Below are 22080 nucleotides of genomic sequence, written 5' to 3' on the forward strand. Positions count from 1 at the left end.
TTTTCCCAATTACGAATGTAAGATTACTGGCTCAAACCTGTTTCCGAAGATACCGCAAGCTAGAGAATTTTCAACTCAAGGGAGTCATAATGAATGGGGTCGTTTTTATAAGAATAGGACGTACATAATAAACTAGATAAAGGTTCAATTCATCACATTTTCTTATAATAAAATTTCATTATGAGTGAAGTTTTAGCCAGTTTATTTTTTAGTTTGCTCCAATACATTATTGTCGTTTGAATACACTACGTCAATACGGTATAAATTTCAATCTAACGAAAATCGATTGAAGGAAATTGAGAAAATGCGAAAAGAATCATACATAAATCAATGTTAGAAATTCGCGTGTTAAAAGAAAATCTTCTTCGCAAAAATATGGCACACACAATCTTCAGTTGAGGTTCAATTTAGGATGGAATTTCGTATATGGATATTCGATCTTCTTTCCTCAGACATACAGATGTAACGATATGATACTTAAAATTTATTATGAGAACACTTATGTGGAGTAATATTATATTACCCCGTGATAAGTTTTTGAAATTATGATTGCGCATACATCAAAAAAGTTATTACCAGAAGAGAAAAAACAAAGAGAATGAAAGGAAGTTCAGGGGTACAAAAATCAGAAGAGTAACCAAATAATGAATGTGCGTGATACGATGACATCAAACGGGAACGCGAGCCAATTTATATGTAGTCATGACGTGATCTTTTCAATTATTAAAAAAAATGAGAAAAGTAATAACATTAAATGCGAATATCAAACTAAACTTAGAATGTGGTCAGGAATAAAGCAATTCATTTCAGTAACATAGGAATTGGACGACCTCATGAGTAATACAGTTTATCAATTTTCACCGCTAAGACCATGATTTGATAAACGAAAATACAAATTGTCATTTATTCCCTAAAATACTGTAACGAAAAGTTTTATTCTTTCTATTGAATCATTTACACATACCTTCTCTCAAATCTATGGTTAGACATTAGAGAGGAACTTTCCATGGTTAGACATTGGAGAGGAACGATTATATCTTTCGAGATTAAGGTTTGCTTCAATTTGTTGTAATAAAATTTTCTATGCAGATCATTCTAGGAAGTTTTATGCAGAAAAGAAAGAATAAATGGAGTTACTTCCCCAAGGACGTTTTCGTATAATACCTATTAGTTATTCGTCTTCCATAAGTAGCAAGAAAAGTGGTAAAAAAATCTGTTTGTATTACATAAGTAGTATTTTTGTTTTTTTTTCTAGACAACAACTAGAGAGCTTATTTGTTTTTTTTTTTTCTAGACGCAGATAAAAGAGGTTAGCGATAGGATCCTTCCTCTTTCCGGTATCAATCTTAATCTTATCATATGTAACTACAATTTACGATACTCCAATTGGCTTTCTCTGTTACAATTCAAATCGACTTTCATATATTTACATTGCAGTAATCTAGCAATCTTCTTCATTACATTTAATTTTTAATTACGAATGCAAAGTTTCACTTAAGGATATATTTTCATTGGTTGAAGTCGTTTTATATAATATATCGAGCTAATTTATTTCTTTTACAAGAAGCAGCTTGATGGGCATTCACTGCTTCTTCGCCAGTATTACTATTTATTCTTCTCGTATCTCACATTGTCACGTTTCGTTATTTTCCTACGAATCCGCTGCTTTTTAATAATGAAACTAAGACACCTTGGTCAACACAAACTATATATTAATCAATGGTTGAAACGTCAGCTTGTCCTCTATGTCCATGTCAAAATATTTCCTAATACATTACCTGTTTTCACTTCTTTTCAATTAAGATTGTTTAGAACAAAAATAGTACGTAATTAAAAGACCTCTCTAAAATTTCTTTGATACCTATATGGGTTAATAGTGACCGTTATGCTTGATTAGAGGGTTGTTTGTAATTCTTATTTCAACATCGTTTATCACTTAGATTAGTTTGATTTAATTAACTGTCACCATTGTGCTCAGCGTCACACATCTAGAACAGCAAGACCCTGTTGTAATTTCTTTTGGTGATTTTGACATTCTTATTTGGTTTTATCCTGTGATACAGTGGTTAAGTAATTCATTGTGTTGTTTACCTATACTGCCTTTTAGGGTATGCGTTTGCTATGTCTGAATTAAGAACACGAACGCCTGGAGTTTTTACTATATATTATTGAAAACCTAACAGTTCCTTTCTTTCCCCTAATTTTATACTAATACTAGCATATATTAACAATCTCGCTGGGTTGAAATGAAAAGTTAAAGCACAGCTCCGTATCTCATGTGGTTAGTACCCGTAAAATATGCTGTACTCATTTTTAATGGCATCGATTTTAACAGTATCGTAAAGATCACTAATCATCTCGGCGACCCCGAAAACCATGGATTCGACACTAATATTGGTCATTTAGACCATTTATATATATATATATATATATATATATATATATATATATATATATATATATATATATATCCTTCTCACGTCTCATATAGCCTCGTTTTTGAAAGAGACGTTAAACTCAATCAACCCAACTCAACTCAAGTTGCGGGGTTGAATATGAATTTGAATTTAATTGAAAGTATCACTCTTCGTTTAAGCGACCCAGAAAACTATAAATTCGACACTGATAGAGGTCATTTTCGATCATTTTTATATATCTCTTTCCCCCTCCCCCAAGTGGCGGGGATGATTTTGCATTTAAATCTGATCAAAAATGTCTGTTCATCTGAATGATCCCGAAAACTATAGATTAGACACTAATATTGGTCATTTTCTATTATTATTATATATAACTTCCCCTCCTCTTCTCCGTGCTGCGGCATATGGCATCAGAATTGTCACTGTTAATATCAGCAACTCCTAAAATTATGGATTTGACAGTAATATAAGTTATTTTTGATCATTTTTAAAGTTCACTGCCCCCCTCCTCTACGTTGCATCGTCAAAGTGAATAGCCTAAAGTAATCCCTGCCTCTAACCTCATGTATGTTGAAAATTGATTGAGATCGGTCGGGTGGTTCAAGAATGATGAATTCACAAAGGCAGTCAATTTTATTTTATTTCTTGCATATATCTCTCCCCCCCCTCCCCTAGGTTGGCTCGTCAAAGTGAAACAATAAAATATACCAAGGCCCGACCTCATATATGTTTCAAATTTGATCGAGATTAGTTGGGTGGTTCAAAAGTTATAATGTTTTATTAGTTTTTATTTATACGTCCCCCTCCCCTCCCCAGGGATCTACCGTTAAAGTGAAACTACAAAAATGTTTTCAGATCTGAAGCGCATGTATCTTGAAAATTTGATTGAGATCGGTGGGATAGTTCAAGAGTTATTAAGTTACAAAATTAGTCACTTTCAGAGTGGTTCAGGAGTTATTCAGTTTTATATATTTTTATATACCCCTTCCCCCATCCCCCAGTTTTACCATCAAAGTGAATAGCCTAAGGCCAGCCCAACTTCGAACCACATCCATGTTACAAATTTGATCGAGATCGGTCAGGCGGTGCAAGAGATTTAGAGTCACGAACATAGTGATTTTCAATTTTATATATATAGATTTGTTTTTATCTCTTATGTGTGAATCACTAATACGTTCGATATTCCAAGACTACAAGGGAAGTGTTTTTATTATGAATGTGTAGAACAATACATTAATGTTCAATTGGATTTTGGAGTACATTATCTGTCTTGGTCATTATTCTTTTTGGACACTGCATTCTTTAGTGTATTAATGGGCTAATATAACTTTTATCACGGTTAATACGCACGTTTGTTATTTAAAGGAAAACTAGATCCTATCATTCATTGCATAGACAAATTGTACGCACTCAACAAACAAATATACACATATTTGTTGTGTATATATATATATATATATATATATATATATATATATATATATATATATATATATATATATAAAAGAACGATTACAACGCTGTCAAAATATGCTTATAGTTTGTAACAATTACCTGTTAAATTTAAAATGTTTGATAATAACATTATTATAACAACTAAAATCTATATTAAAAACCATAATGCTATGTAACACTGAAGTAAATCCATTTGATCGAAGTCCTTTAAAACTACAAATTTAACATACCTAAATACAGTAGTATTTTGTATTCCAAACACATTCGCTTTGTTTTTCAAAAACATAAGGGAACCAGTTCCTAAAATGTGTTGTTAGTTGCTTCAGTCTTAGGAATATTCGTGTCATTAACAACTCTTTATATACTTTTCAAGTTATTTTTGGCAAATATATATATATATATATATATATATATATATATATATATATATAGATAGATAGATAGATAGATAGATAGATACATACATATATATATTCTGGGATGTTCTATATACAACTTGTTATTAAGTCATTAGGAACGCTTATTATACATGTACCGAATAATTTATATTACATACCACAAATTTGAATTCGTATGGTATCACCGGTGTTGCGCCCATTATAAATCCAGAATCTAAAGGACTTCTGTTAACTTCTGCAAGTAGAGAAATGAAAACATTTTTCAGGTTGAGGACGAAATGCATTAATGAACTTAAAATATTTAATTATTGTAACAAAATTATGATTACTTATAAATTTTAGGAATGAATGCATTGTCTGAATACGTAAAGAATTTCCTAGGTGAGGCAAAAATATATTTGTAGTTACAGGAAAAAGGGAACTTTATTTTCATTGTAAAGTGATAATAACGTACCTAAATGAACGAAATGATATATTTCGGACATTTCGCTTCGTCCTTCAGAGCAAAAATTCAATTAATTTGATCAGGATTATAGTATTGTATTATGCTGAGGCCGAAAGTTACAAAACAAGTGTAGTGAGGTAATTTGATCATAAGTATTATTAGGCAACAGTCCCTAGCGTTATTATTGCTGACGGTGAAAGAAATTCTTAATTCAGCAAGTTACTAATTTTAGACAAACCATATTTTTTTTCGTACGAAGAATATATCAATTGCATTTGAATAAATCACACTTGTACTAGTTTGAAGAATGTAAATCTGATGTGTACCGTCAGATTGCATATATCATGCTTATAACTTCTAATTATATTCATCTTATAACACTCTTTCCAAAAAAAAAAAAAAAAAACATTCTTTATATTAGTAAAATGTGAGTTCTTTATATATTGACTCCTATAGATTTTTTACATCATTTTTGTTTAGCAAACTTACCGTTAAATTCTGCATCCCACGTGTAGTGCTTTAATTTGAGTACATTTTTTTAAAAATATTAAACCAAAAATCTCTTCTATAATCAAACCCTACAATTCATCACTCACCAAAGGAAGTACATTCTTCGTTAGTTTTGGAATTTTGTATCTGCATTTTTGATCTCCCCCTCTTAATGGTAGAATATAAAGACGGAAGGAATGCTGGGGCAATATGGGTTTGTTTACCAGTACAAGAGATAGTTCGGTACAAGCTTTGATAATATCCACAATTTGTTTTTCTTTCTTTTATCTTTCCAAGTATTTCGCTAGGTAAGGGGTATCCGTGTCCTCACTGGTGCACCAGTATTACTTCCATTTCTGTATCCTACCACTAAGTTCATATTTTATAACCACCATGACCTTTATCATAAATAACACAACCGTCTAACGTAGAATCTAACATTAGTGGTGTAGTAAGTCTACAAAAGGGCACTTACCTTGTGCATTATACTTTTGCAATGACAAGACAAATGTTCTCGCTATTTTGCACAAGTTTAGCATAGAGACTCGAGACCCTTTCCATTTATTTTTTTAGCAATACTTTTACCTTGATAACGGGTACCTTTGCAATGATAAAATACATGTTTTCCGTTTTCGCCATGTGTTCCAGCGTTTCATAGTTTTAGGGATGGCAACGGACTTCATGTATACCATGCTTATTTACTCTTTTGTTTTTAATATAGAACGCCTCCCATGTTGTAAGCATCGGTGGAACACCGATGGGCAATTATTGATCTCTCACCAGAAGTTGGCGGTTCCAAAGCGACGATTCACGGTGTCCCCATTTCCGTTTCGAAAATTATACCACCAGCGCTAGAGACGCGACGAAACGCCAAGAAACCTCAATATTACTCCCTCAAAAATATGTAGAATCGCCTATATGAGGGTTTTGTTTATATTCAGGTTAGTCTAGAAAACACTAAAACTAAGTAAGCCGAGGTTGGTGCTAACAATCAATCTTATGGTTATTAGGCGAGTGCTCTTCTCACTTCGTCACAGACATGATAAAGAAAATCTCGCTTCTAGAGGGATAAATCATTTCGGTCTTAATTTAGACAATCAGACAAAACCTCCATATCTCGAGTTCTGTGAGGTGGAACCGTGAGCTGTTTCAAATTTTTTGCTTTCTTGTGGGGTACTATCTATGTAAAAATTTTCAGATTCACCGACATGCACCTTCAGAGCCTCTTCTTTTTCGTACAATTTAAAACACACATGGCGTGGGTTAATGAAAACTTCATCCAAGATCCACCCACAGTGACCCATGGACACTCTGACCCACCACTAACTATGAACCACTCTGACCCATTGTGACGAACTCCGACCCAAAAACTAATCGTCGTTATCTCTGACAAATGATCCACGCCATCCTCTCAACTGAATAAAGAGTTTACACTTCCAATAAAACAAGACTGTCAAATTGTCAAACACCGGAGTTTGAATTTTTACGGTCAATCGCTCAAGCACAGCTCTGTTATAATATAGATGGATCTGACCTTTACGATATACAATGGTAAAATGTTTCTCACCTTCCAAATTACAATGAATTTAAATTTGTCATATATAATTATTTCTTCGTTGGCTTACAGATATTTTTCAGTAAAAATTTGCTGAATATGCTGAATATGGGTAATATGCTGAAATTTTAAAGTTTCAAATCAAGGTAGAATAACGTAAAAAACAACTAAAATTGTCCACATAATTAAGCATCTAGTACAAAATTAAAATTCCCATGTAGTTAAGATTGCAGTACAAATTTTGTCAAATTTTCTCGCAACTTAACGGCTTGATTGTTTTATCCTCCGAAACGCTCCATATATTAAACACAAGCTTCAGCAATTGTTATAATATTATTGTTGCTTAATTTGTTTCTCAACTAATATCCATCGTTTTCGATTATTTTTACAAATCAATACACAACCAATTTCCAATAAATAGAAGCTGTTCCCACAAATGAAAGAGAATTTTTTAAAAAAATGATAGGACATGCTCTGTTTATTTTTAATAGAGTGTTAATATACTGCATTTCTGCTTCCTAAGTAGAACACCTTCTGAGATAATATTTTTTTTGGCAACATTCGGGCCCGACTCTCCCCTACTATATGTATTATAATGAAAACGATACGCGTATGATAACTTCCCAGTTTTGATTTTTCCTAACTATATACCAAAAGTCGTTTTATTTTACTTTGAAATTTCACCGTGATGATCACAAATAGTTACTTTCAATTTTTGTTTGTATAATACCTAGGTAATTCATATATTGCAATTGAATCAAAAATATTTTTTCCAGTAGTTAGCTCCTCTAAAAAAAACTCAAGGGTTGCATCTCAGAAGCCAAGTATTACGTCCTTTTGCTATTACTACAAGTGCTAATATGAAAATCCAAAAGTAGCGGAACATTTTTTTTCATTAGAAACAAATGAAAAAGAAGAAAAATGGATGTCTTGATAGCAAAATGTGGGAAAATTCACCAGTGTTCAGAAGATTCTGTCTACTATGCATTGAGCAGTATTTGTCGGTGCGTCAGTGGGTCATTGTGAGTCGCGGTGAGTGATAGGTCGCAGTGCGTCACGTTCTGATAATAATCTTTGATCAACTGACCCGCTCACAAATCCTCACCCATATGACCCACTGGCCCACCGGCCCGCTGACTCACTCCATCTATGATTTTAACATGTCTTATTTCATTTAAAAGAAGAAACATACATCCACACATTTTTTCTCGATTCCGAAGGTTGGAACGGTCATTTCTTCTCACGATCAGAAATTGACGTGATTAAAAAGACCATCTTGGACTTTCTATAACCTACCTTACAAAGTTATTAGAAACGCTTTCCCGAACCCGAAAACTATGAATCCGACAAATATTTCAGTATTTTTTTTTTACATTTTTGGGATTCTGCTCTCTTAGGCCCTAATCCTGTGAAAATGGGGATAGATTTGGATGTAAACGCCATCTAGAGCATGACTATTCATGTCAACGACCCAGAAAAGTATTTATAACATACTAACATTAGTCGTTTTACATTATTTTTACATGTTACACCTCCCAACTTCCATAACATGGGGCGCCTTAATACCACAATATTTTCTTCCTAGATTGAATGAAATGTGTCTTCCACGTTTGGAAAAAGTTGCACCAGACAGTCTGGAGTTACGCTGAGATATACATTTATACACGAACATTAAAATATCTAGAGCTATGCGAGCAACGCCTTCGAAGCTGACACTATAAATTCAAAGTTCAACTGACATGTTTGTTCAGTAACGTTGCTATTTTCTCGGTGTTCCCGAAATTGTGAACTCTACACTATATCAGTCGTTTTGAATCATTGCATATGTTACTCCCTTCGACTCTGCTTTGTAGATATGCTGCGGTATCTTACTCCAATTAAAGATGTATTTAAACCTAAAGGTCATCAGAACTATTCCCGATGAACTTGGGCACCCAGAAAGCTATGGATTCGACACTAGCATTGGCTATTCTTAATTATTTCCACGTCACAATTTTACACACCCTTTATGGTGCTAATGGGGAGTCAACCTACATGGCATTTGGAATGACACTCTTTATCTTAGCGACACAAAAGATTATGGATTTGACATAAATATCGTTCTTTTCTTATCATTTTGATGTCAGCCCCTTCCATTACTTCTAGTTGAGCACAGAGAGTATTACCACCGCTGGGGCTGAATTTGGTCCTAAATGGCATTACAACTGCTACCAATTAACTTAGAGACGCTGGGAACTTACGATTCGAAACTAATATCGGTTGATTTTGATATTTTTCGTCCCTATGTAACCACCCTCGGTGCTAATAGGAGCTTAATTGGAGTTACGCAGACTTGAAAGTTGTGTTATTTACCTAAGCGACTCCGAAACTATGAACTCGACACCAATATCGATAGTTTTCTAGCAGAAGTATGTATAGCACTTCACATATGTAACCTTATAGTACCATTTTCCAGAGTGTAAGGGATGGTTAAAATTTCTCTATGCATATCGGAATTATGTTGGGACACATACACACATACATTCATCCACTTGTATACAGGGCTTGGACAAAAAAATCTAAAACGTTTGTAAAAGTGTGAAAATCATACCTAGTATGGTGTGGAAGATCTTTTTGCGCACAAAATAACTTGGATCTGACGTGGAATGGACGTATACAGATCCTGAATTATGGTGTGTGGAATTTTGTACCATTGTTCTTCCAAAACATGCTCCAGTTTCTTAAGGGATGCGGGTGGAGGTTAAGGAGACCGAATGCGCCTTTCTAACTCACAAGGGAAGTATGAATGAGCTCATATAGAAACCAACCGTAAAATGTCACTAGAGGAAGAAAGTCCCACAGAAAGACCACACATAAAAAACAGCTGCGTTTTCGAAGTGGAATTAACCAAAATGGCAGATTGAAATGTCGCGTATAAATGTCGACAATTGAACAATGCGTTCAGTACCACCCCTTTTAAACGGCCTGTTAATAATAAAAAGTCAATAAAACGATCTGCGTACATACTATACCTAAGGGGAGGTCGTAAGTACAAAGGTGAAACTTGGCAGCAGCCATCTTGAAATCCACCATCTTGAATTCAGGTCAAGTTTTGTAAATAGGAATAGGGCAATATAATACACGATTTTGGGCTAGAATTTAAGCAGAAAAACAATGGTAGGAATAGTATTAAGATACGTGCATTTGGTAAAAAGTTGCAGGTATATTTATTGTGTATGTTTCCATGTGAACAACTCCCGAATGAAGCAGCTGTCCAACAATTTGTAAAATACAAAAATATAGGAAACACTCTCTATATTTTCCCAATTTGTACCAAATGTTGCTAAGCAAAGCTACAAACTTGTAGGAAATTAGTCTGCAAATTTAGTCCAAATTGGTTGAATAGGGGCGGAGATAGACCAGATAATACGAAAATTTAGCCAGAATCACTGATAACAAAATCGTTATATTAAATGCTGTGTGTGCAATTTTCCTCTGATCTGTCACATTTCTGCTTTTCTTTCCTCCCTCATTGAAATGTATTGTGGAACTATGAAGTAGGAGTTACAATTCAACAGCGACAACTTATTTTTGGACAGCTGCTTCATTCGGGAATTGTGCACATGGAAACATACACAATAAATATACCTGTAACTTTTTACCAAATGCACGTATCTTAATACTATTCCTACCATTGTTTTTCTGCATAAATTCTAGCCCAAAATCATTTGTCATATTACCCTATTCCTATTTACAAAACTCGACCTGAATTCAAGATGGCGGATTTCAAGGTGGCCGCTGTCAAGGTTCACCTTACCGTACGACTACCCCTTAGGTATGGTATGTACCCACGTTGTTGTTATTGACCATTTATTATTAACAGGCTGCTTACAAGGGGTGGTACTGAACTATTGTGCAATTGTCAACATGGATACGCAACATTTCAATCTGCCATTTTGGTTAATTCCACTTCGAAAACGCAGATGCTTTTTTGTGTGTGTTCGTTCTGTGGGACTTCCTTCCTCTGAGTGAAATTTTACGGTAGGTTTCGATGTGAGCTCATTCATACTTCCCTTGTCAGACCACAATGGTTTCATGATGTTCAAGTTTGGTGATTGCGGAACCCAGAGGAGGTGTGATAGCTCCTGGTCATGCTCTTGAAACCAAGATTTCACCGTTTTTGCAGCGTGACAGGGTGCCAAATCATCTTGGTAGATGCCATCACCATCAAGAAACAATATTTGAGCCACGGGTAGAACCTCGTCCCCCAAAATGACCTCATACACCTTAGAATTCATCATCCATGCAGGGCTATGATGAGACCTGCAGAAAACAAGATATAACTGCCCATACTGTAACAGAACCAACCCATTCTTTACTGTTTGGAGCAGACAGTCTCTATCATAGGCATGCGATGGTGTTCTCCATATGTATACACAACCGGTTGTTGGTAACAAGGTAAAGGTCGATTCATCGGACCACATTACGTGTTTCCACTGCTCATGAGTCCACACCTTGTGGTCTTTGCACCACTGGATACGCCTCTTCGCATTTACTGCTGAAACCAAGAGTTTGGTGATAGTGGTCCTGCCATGTATTTTCATTTTATGAAGTTCCCGTCGCCCTGTTTTCGATGAAACCGGGTTCCGTAGGCCGGAATTGATTTCAAACGTAATTTTCAGTGCGGTTTAGCTTCTACAATCCGTTTTAGTGCAGTCCGGTCCCTATCTGACAGGATTGTCTTTCGACCACTGTTGTGCTTTGCAGACGTCGTTTGCCCACGGATTATGTATGCCTTTGTAACATTGGATACAGTGTTTTTCGATAACTCCACAATGTTCGCCACTGTTGCCACCGAAGCTCCCACCAGATGGGCACCAACGATCATACATCTTTGGAAGTCAGATCGCCCATTTTACCGTACCACTTTCACACCACGACACTCACAGCTGAACTGGTTACTGCTGACAGAAAACGAAGGTCCACATGAACATTGGAAACCAAAAACGATCGGCAATCGCAACACATGTCGTACAGTGGAGGACCAAACTTACGTGTCTTGTATGAAGTGTTTTTAGATTTTTTGGCTTTCCCTTGTATATATGAGATGGCGACAGAGCCCGCGACCAAGGGAGCTTCACTTCCACGTTGCAAAAGCATATCAGAGTATTGAACTAAAACCCTATGTAAAGACTTTCCGTTTTTACATGCTTCATAAAGACAATTGCAGTCTCTTCACGTGGCCTATCGGTATAAGGAATTTATTGTGAGCGTTTTGATATGGTGATTAGTTTGTCTGGAACAAACAACTCGACATTAGGTACTCTCTATTTATACCCTCACTTTACGTCTATTTATATTTTATAAAAACGTAAATGACGTGCTGCAATGAGAATATTGAGAAGTAACATCTATATGTCAAATACCTGCAAATAAATATACTACGTAACTTACTTATTGTTATTACAAATTTTTCATAATTTGTATTTAACATACACATATATTATATTAACGTTCTGTGAACACCTACCTCAATGCCATATTCTCAACTTAATAATTATTTATGTTCTTAAATGATTATATATATATATATATATATATATATATATATATATATATATATATATATATATATATATATATATATATATATATATATATATATATATATATCTGCGTATGTGTGTTTGTGTGTGTACAACTGATGCATTTTAATGTAATCATTCATGCATTGCAGAAAACAGAATTTCATTCAAAAAACAATTGACCCAAATGGTAATTGAACTCTCCACCTTACAATTTTAACTCCAGTGGTTTACCATCGAGGTAACATGAGCCCTTCAGACTAGCACCTTCTAATGAAATATAACTTGCTTTTCAAGACAATGACATTCATGACAGTTGAAAACGCTGCTTCTGGTCTACTTTCTTTTTTATTTCACCACGCAGGCGAGAATTATGTTCGATGCCATATGTTTCATTCTTCTTTTATACTAAGGAATGTTATTTTACATACATAAATGTTCGTTGAGGTATGGGAATCAAAATGGCAACGTTTATGTGAATACATACTTTCGAAATACTGTGTCATTAATTATTTCAATCAATATTACTTTTTATACACATAATAAAAATTCCAAAATGTCTTACTATATATAAATAAAGAAAAAAATACATTTGCACAAGTTTTCCCAATTGCTACGGTTGGGTTGGAAGTTCGAACCAGCAGCTTTGGTTTATTATTTTCGAAGATACCCGAAGTTGGACTAAGAAATTGTTCGCCTCAAAACAGCAATGAAGAATGCAGTCATCCTTTATGGAATAGTATGTTATTTAAAAAATCTTCATTAATCATGTTACACGATAACATGTAAAATAGAGAGGAAGATTTGAAATAAGGTGAAATTTCTAATATTTTTAACACAGTAAGAAACGTAAGAATAATATTATTGAGAAAACGGTTAATACAAATTTCCTTCAAATTGTGACTTGTAACAATATTTAATTAACGCAAAATTATAACAAGGTATAAATTAGAATTACATCCTATTCCAGAAAAATGGAAGCGCATTTATTATCACTTATTTGAGATTAAAATTGTTTAAGTACAAGTTTTGGTATCTCCGCAAATGTAAACCAAGGTTAGCAAGTACTAGCCCCAAGGGTGACCCTTTCCGATCAGGAAAACATTTGTTAGATGTTTTGTTCTTCTTTTAAATGTAATGAAATATATTGAATTTTAAATGTATAAAAAATTAACGTTCGTTGAAATACATAATGGTACTTTTTTTTTAAATTATGCATAAAAGTGAGAACGTAATTTTTGTGTCACCTACGTTTCGACAAGTAAAATAATATCTCCATAAAAGCAGAGACAGCAAACATACTTCTTGTATTCATAGTTGATTGAACAAGACAACCGCATAAGCAACGGATATGAAGTCATTGTGTAAGATATTCAGGCATGTTTCTTTGGAGAGTTCCGCAGGTGTGTCCATGTTTGCTTAGATGTAGAATAGATTCAAGTCGTTAATCGGATACCCGTTTGGGACAAAGTTTACCACCAAAGTATGAACAATTATATCAAATAGCTACATTAAAATCAGTCAATTCAATGCATGTTCGAACAGTCATTTCAGAACTTAAATAATTATTTTGTTAAAAATGTAATATCTGAGATGTAGTGGACGATGAAAGAACATGGACATACTATGTATCTCTGTGATGTAAAACAAAAATGGTCTAAAACATGTAATACAATACATAATTATGTGTACTGTATTCGTTTGCATCTATTTGTGTTGCTTCTCAATAAACTCATAACTGAGATTTAGTTTCATAAAAAGATTATAATCTGTAGGATACTTGATGCACTGTTATTGTTCTCCATTTTTCTATATTCTCACTAAATTCTTGTAATGCATACTCATAATTATGCAGATTGAAATATACTATTTACAGTATATAGTAAGTATAGCGGTTTGTTCTAATCATTTGAAATTATTAGGATTTCTCCTCAACTTTCCAAACTGTAGAAAGTGAGAACCCCATAATAAAAGATATGAAATATGACATAACAACTTGACAGGGGATAAATCCACGCTTTCACTATTTGAGAAATGAAAGTAAAGACGAACAATTCCATTGTCACTTTTGGATTTAGTGCTTTGAAAAATTTGCTAGCTGGAGACTCCGAATATTCGGAATATGTCAAGTTAATACATTTTCAACGTATATGAGATCATTGTCATTCAATACTGGAAAATCATGTTCTTCAGAATGTGTTTTAAGTGTGATCATGTTAGCTCACTGTAAACGGCGGGATTCCAAATCGTCAGGACTTGAACTCCAATTGGGCCGCAGTGGCTCAGTGGTAGAGCGTTCACCTCTGGTGCTTGCGGTCCCGGGTTTGATCCCAGCCCCCGCCAAGTGAACTTTGTGGTGGACAAACACCGTGTGCATGGGTTTCCTCGATGTTCTCCCGTTTCTCCCACTTTCTTCATTCCACCATTTCATTCATTACTCATCATCACCGTCCCCTTTAGCCTAACCGGCATAAACGTGGGACGTAAAACTCAAAGATTTCATTTTTTGAGTTCAAATTCTACAGAGGCTTTTTCCTTAAGGCTGTTGCTACCTCTTCGCAGAGTCGAGTTTTTCCCTATCTAATAACATTGGAACTTTTTTCGTGTTTTTCTCAGCAAGCAATGAACAAATCCTTATAAAAATTTGCATGGAGTCAGGTCGATAATAAAGGATTCGTTATATGAGCTTATAATTTTAGTAAAAGCCTCCAATTAAGTTATTCATTCCCCCCTTTTTTCATGTGAAGATTTGCAACAACGCATTGACGACACTGCGTTCTCTCTTCTAGCAGGTTGCGGCGAGTAACTGAGGGTTACTTTGAAGTTTCAACATTGTCCACAGCTGTGAGAGGACCCTTTTCAACAATGACATATTTATGGCATTTCAGTGAGGAGGCGTTGGAGTACGTTTTCTTTGCTGAAAGCAGAAAAAAATAAACACAGCGAGAACAGATCCATTCTTCTTTACATTAGCTTTTCCCCCGTCAAGTATAGACAGTTATAAGCAATTAGAAGCGAACTGTCTCTATTGAATAAAGATACTGTTAATGTATACGAAAGCGAATGTCACTTTATTATTATTATTATTATTATTATTATTATTATTATTATTATTATTATTATTATTATTATTATTATTATTATTACATTTTTCAAAACATGAAGAGACATACCTTTCTTGAATCCAGTGCTCATTTTATCTATATATGAGGTATTTATAATAAACTTCTATACTGGTAAAAGAAAAACTACTTTTATAGTGACGCATCTTGCTAAGAGAATTATTTGTATTTTATTTATTATATTTCAATTTAAAATAAAGTGTATCGCTCAACGAATAGTGCTCAAAATAGTACCTATTACCAGTCAACTATAGATTTAGATCAAACATAATAATGGACAACAACACCAATATATATTGGATACATTTAGACCCTATTGGATCAAAAGATCCAATATATTTCAGACAAAAATATATTTTTCTTGTAGGCCTTGCGTAAAAAATACAAAAACTCGATTTAAGGACCGTTCAAAAATTTTGTGGGCCCTGATTCACAAAATTCAAAATATTACATTCAATCAAAAATTTTCTTCTACGCCCTATATTTTGACAATTACAAAGTGTGTGGCCAAACCAAAACTAACAATTTACTCAGTATAATGTGCTTATTCCGTTAAAAAAAAGATTTAGCTGCCATTCAAAAAATTTGTGGGCTCTGATCCGAAAAATCCAATATATTTCATCCATTCAAACATTTTCTTGTACGTCCCATATTTAGAGAACTACATATAGTATAGCCAAACCAAAAGTAACAATTTAGTCCGCATGATGTGCTTATTCCGCAAAAAATACGAAAACTCGATTTAGGGCCCATTCAAAAATTTTGTGAGCCCTGATCCAAAAAATCCAATATATTTCATACAATCAAACATTTTCTTGTATGCCTTATATCTGGAGAACTACAGGTAGTGTAGCCAAACCCAAACTAACAATTTACTCAGTATGATGTGCTTATTCCGTAAAAAATACGAAAACTCGATTTAGAAGCCGTTGCTAACTTTTGTGGCCCCTGATCCAAAAACTAATTATTTGGCAAGATCGCAATCTTTTTATGCACTTTTTGGATCATTTTCAAAATTCTTAGCCAAGATCGCTATCTTTTGATCCATTTTTTGGATTATTCCTAAAATTCTTGTTTTTATATTTTTTTTTTATATTTATATATAAGGCAATACAAAGAAAATTTAGGAAATCAATTGATCTGATTGAAGATTTGTTTAAATCTATTTTATAGAAACTTTTAGATTTGTTTAACTATATTCCTGTTAACTGCAGATTTTTTAAAAAGATCTCTTTTTAATCTACATTTGTATTCTTTCTTTACTCACTCATGAAGTATATCTATAACTTTTGTCAATTTTTTAAAGTTGCTTCTTAGATAAGTTTTGAGAGTTGTTCGCAAAATTTCGTTAGCATCTTATTTGAACTACTCTTTAAAATGGAATGTGTACATTTAGACAACTTGTGGTTTGATCTTACAATGTACGCATTAGGTATAGAATTCGACAGCATTCACGCTAAGAACACATTTGTGTAACAAAAGAAGTTTATTTCTAAATTTCCTTCGTATGTGGTAAAAATGAAATTATTTTTATTTAGCATAAACATTCTATACTACTATTCACAGTTTCAAATACATATACACAGGCTGGTAGCCAGCCCAAAAATGTAGGGGGCGGCTGAATTTAGGGGGGCCGATCCAACCATATCATAGTTTATCACCATATTATAGTTCATTTGCAAGCCTACCGTGAAAAGTTTAGGGGGGCCAACGAAAATTTAGGGGGGAAAACCCCTAGACCCTCCTGGATACGGGCCTGCATATACATATATATAATTATTCCAAAATGCAATCTCCACTGGTTTACCTGTTTCCGTGAGGTTACAAAAGTCAAAGAGCGCTGGTGTTTTCAAAGTGAAAACTTAACTGGTGTCGGCAGCGCGGCCAGTCTCTGGTCAGGAAAACACCCGCAAGGAGGAACCGATGTGGTGACCACAAATTTTAACTAAATTACCAGTGCCAAGCCGTACTGATATTTCTTGCTCGTTACAATCTCTTGTGCCAAGAATTTCCTATTATTATTATTATTATTATTATTATTATTATTATTATTATTATTATTATTATTATTATTATTATTATTATTATTATTATTATTATTATTATTATTATTTCACACAGGAAATTTGAAAATGAAATGAAATCTGTAAGTTTTACGTCCCACAGTTATGCCGGTTAGGCTAAAGGAGACGGTGATGATAAGTAATGAATGAAATGGTGGAATGAAGAAAGTGGGAGAAAACAGGAGAACCCCGAGAAAACCCATGCACACGGTGTTTGTCCACCACAAAGTTCACTTAGCGCGAGCTGGGATCAAACGAAGGACCCCATGCACCTGAGATGAACACTCTACCACTGAGCCACCGCGGCCCCTACACAGGAAATTTATCTGCTGTCACAATCGTCTGTAGTTTATATTTCTATAACCAATCACCAGGTGTAAGACTGAAATACATGAGATGCAAGAGGCACCTTGCTACGTTTGAAAGTAACCACAAATACTCCGAATGAGACTGGACGAATATACTAAAAGCAATAGGTTTAGCAAAGAAAATAAAGAGCGCCCCCTCCTTCTCAGTACCATAAATCTGTCCTCGAAAAAGAAGAGAGGGCTAGAAAATTTCATTCCACAGATGTGATAGGGACAGAGTTTAAAAACCTGTTTTAAATGGCTAGCCCGAATTTCCCTCACGCTGCTAACACAAACAGGGAGAAGCAGAGATTGCACTGTTGCAAATCTTCACATGAAAATAAGGGGGGAATGAATAACTTAATTGGAGGCTTTTACTAAAATTATAAGCTCATATAACAAATCCTTTATTATCGACCAGACTCCATGCAAATTTTTATAAGGATTTGTTCATTGCTTACTTAGAAAAACACGAAAAAAGTTCCAATGTTATTAGATAGGGGAAAACTCGACTCAGCGAAGAGGTAGCAACAGCCTTAATAGCAGAATTGCACAAAACTATGATACCAGAAGAATTTTCACTTTCAGAAAAAATCAAGTACTCGTAATAAGGCCTGTTTGGGAACTTAGAGTGAGGACACTAATATTCTGTCCATGATCTCTCTATGTCCTTCCCCTACCTCCAGCCATGCCTCGAAATAAAGGTCATACAGGACATCCAGACTTCTCGGTGGATCTGTTTAAGGCAACTGCCTCTTCATAGTACAATTCACCTTTGCACACATACTATCCGTGCAATTAAGGTAAGGTCCACGAGGTTGACAGTAAATTAAATAAATTTGAAATTGTCCTACGAAAAATTGCTTAACCTAACGGGATGGTATTGCGGATTTGTCTTACTGAAACTGAATAACACCATGAAGCTTATGTACACACACTGATGCCACTAGGGTGATGCTGATGATTTTAAACACTAAGCTCTGTCCAGATGACTTTCAATTCTGTGAAGCTTTCTTGCACCAATTCCAACATAAAATCCAACCCCAACATTAAATAGATACTGACAACTGCAAATTCAAAACAGCTACATAATCAGGTGCATATCGTGTGCACTAGGATGATACCGGTGTCTCTCATTCGAAATTTTGCATATGGATTCATCTAAGAAAATTACGTCTTCTCAGTTACGATCCACATTTACATATGCAAATGCGAGATGTTCTTTCCTATGTCTGAAGCTAACACTAGTATTTTAATCTATAAATAGGCTTTTGATAATATATGATTAACATAAATTAACAAATACTTCTATATTATATAGGAATGTTTACGTTCTCTGCACTACCTTACTTTTAAGTGCAATTAATGTTTCACATATTTTTGTACTAAACACCTTTTTTGTGATTATTCTTTCCATTGGTAACTCAGTGACATTTTAAAACTATTTTCTGCAGCTGTAAATAAAGATATTCTACATTTCTAAACTTACAGATTTCCGTAAAGTACATGAACTACTTTACGATCAGTAATTTTGTTTTGTGAAATTATTACCCACACTATCATTGTACGTAAGATTTTAATGGTTTTGTTGTTCTAACAACCTGTCTGTCCTCCCAATGGAGTTGCGGAGGTCCGACACTTCTTCATTGTTCAATTCAATTCTGGATCCAAAGCCACACATTGCTTTTGTATAACATGTATTGTATCTCTCAACTAGTTGAAATATTATGCTTGGTCATGGTCTATAATTCGTTAATTTAATAAGTCATTACAATTTTGTAGCAGTGCTAATGTCCTTATGGTAAAGATATTAATGAAATGACCGTAAAACCAGTTCTTAAGGCATCTACACTAAATTGTCCTTGGTATAATATACAACTAAATTAAATTACAAAAATATAACAGATATTCAAAACTTACTATGAATTATGCCTAAATTATTCATTTCCCAATTCTGAAATCAGTGTTACAGGACTTGCATTGAAAATCGTAAATTCAATCATACATATTGCCTAAATTACGCACTTCATAATTATGATCAATTTTTAAACACAACATTGTATATGAAAAATCTGTCGATAGTAAGTAAACAATTTTATTACCGTATATAAAATTTCTACTAATCATCAACAATTGTATGGTACGTACAATTAATGAAATTTCACTTTTACATAGAGTTCTACTGGACCTGTCGGGTATTTTTAAGCAAGTATTTATATTAGTATAAAATACGTTTTCGATTTTAATTAACATTATTGCAATGCAGCTAAATAAGAACGTCTATGTCAAACATACTATTACACTTGTCTATTATAATATTAGGTATGTCAAAATAAGTAAACACGGCCAATGTATAAAGGAATGTAGTGCTACGTCCATTATGTATGTTTCTTCTATAGCAATCAACAATTAATATTTACTTTATTCCCATTCAAACTCAGGCAAAAAATGTAATTTCCTTTAACTTAAAGTACATTTACATAACAATTAAATAAGGGCACAATTCACAATATAAGAAACATAATTATTAAACAGTAGGGTTGAATATGATTTATACACTATTCTGAAGAAAGTATACTACATATGATAAATTTCAGACATAATATTATCATGTCTCAATGCAATTACAGTATGATGAAATAGTATATTAAGAAAACTTTGACATGCCTTGCCTATACGGCCACAACATTAATCAAAATGTTATGCCTATAACCCAATGCATTGAATAATTGTTTATTATTAATAAATGACAAGGAAAATATAAAGTAAGTCCGCAATTAATTAAACAGGATTAGTGTCATATCAACCATATCGTTTCAAACTATACATTTTATAGAGTATGATTAGTAGTCAAAATATTCTAAAGAATTTGTCTAAGATATTCACTGTACCTTTACTAGGTTGAATCCATCCCAAGAGAGCTAATAATCTGAAAATGTTCATATTTTTTTCCTTTTCGTTTAGGCTACGACGTGTTTCTTATTTTTTTGCTATAAATATGTTACTGACTAGAACATTACTATTTTAATATCTTAAATAAAGAGAATTCTTTCATTTATAGATAAAAAATTGTACATTTGTTGATCTTATATGTTTAGAATTATTAAGGTCAAATAGTGTATTATTATGACAGTTACTGTTTAATAATCAATTTAGTAATAATATTTATACTTGCATTTATGGCAATATTCCTTTCAACATCTACATATTAATTTTTTTATACATCGAACATATGAGCAGCAGAAAAGATAACAACCAAATGAACACATTGTTCTGAAGGAATGTAAGAGAACAAAGGAGGTAAATCAATTTTATTGTGTAAAGACAAATATAAAAGACACATTTTCTACGCATTAAACATTAAAACTTACGTTATTCATCGAAGAAAATGTTTAATTTAATGCCCTTTTTGTGATTGTTTCATTACTGATCTGATATTATTTATGTTTCTAATGATGCAGAATAGATAGACGCGAATTATGTAGTTGGAAAAAGACCCGTAATATAAGATACGTCGCATTGAAAGAATTTGAAATAATAAATCTTTCGCTTTTCTTCGAAATGTTATAATATTCTCGTATCAGAAAATGACAATATGCACTACTATATCGTGAAACAATGTAAATGGTAACAATACAATATAAATGTAAAACTTATCATACTCCATGACGTTAATTAAGTTTACTATGTTTGCATATATAATTAATATAATTGCCGTAGGTGTTTAAATTAGACACCTATAAAGTTTTTACACTTAAGTCCCTCTGGGTCGATATCGACCCATACGATTTCTATGTAGATTTTATGCTGTGTTCGGACCATTGCTCACTGAGATGCAGCTGTTTATGATCACGCGTTGCTTTGTAAACTGTTTTACCATGTTTGGACGTTGGCGGGAAATTTTCCACAAAACGGGAAATTGAAAGAGGCAGCAAAAATGAAGGGAATTTCTTTCAAATATATTAAAAAATCGAAACAATTCTCGACTTCTAGTTTACTCTGAGATTCTAGTTTATTCTGTCACGCTTGAGTTCACTTTCCTCCTGCATCCAGCGGTGCAATTACAATTTTTCGTTTCCAAGGGCAAGTATTAGTGTCATTGATGGATATTGTAAAGTTTTGCTTATACACGAGTAGCTGGAGCAACTTACAGTCTGAAATTTTTTCCCACTTCCATTTCTTTAAAAATATGAAATTCTCTATAAATAATATTTTAGAAAAAAAA

General features: G+C 33.7%; 1 protein-coding gene across 1 annotated transcript in view; it reads right to left on the reverse strand.

Annotated features, from left to right (window-relative positions):
* Nucleotides 1-20955, reverse strand: part of LOC145683520 (trypsin-1-like) — an 84778-nt gene extending 63823 nt beyond the window's left edge. Inside the window, exons 1-2 of the mRNA XM_081754861.1 lie at nucleotides 20747-20955; nucleotides 4429-4505 (exon numbers count right to left, since the gene is read on the reverse strand). Coding sequence (XP_081610987.1) covers nucleotides 4429-4505; nucleotides 20747-20798 — 129 coding nt within the window. The 5' untranslated portion in view covers nucleotides 20799-20955. The remainder of the gene's footprint in view (nucleotides 1-4428; nucleotides 4506-20746) is intronic.
* Between the last annotated feature and the right edge of the window lie 1125 nt (nucleotides 20956-22080).

This window comes from Thermobia domestica, chromosome 4, assembly GCF_964235325.1.
Source record: "Thermobia domestica chromosome 4, izTheDome1.hap1.1, whole genome shotgun sequence".
NCBI lineage: Eukaryota > Metazoa > Arthropoda > Insecta > Zygentoma > Lepismatidae > Thermobia > Thermobia domestica.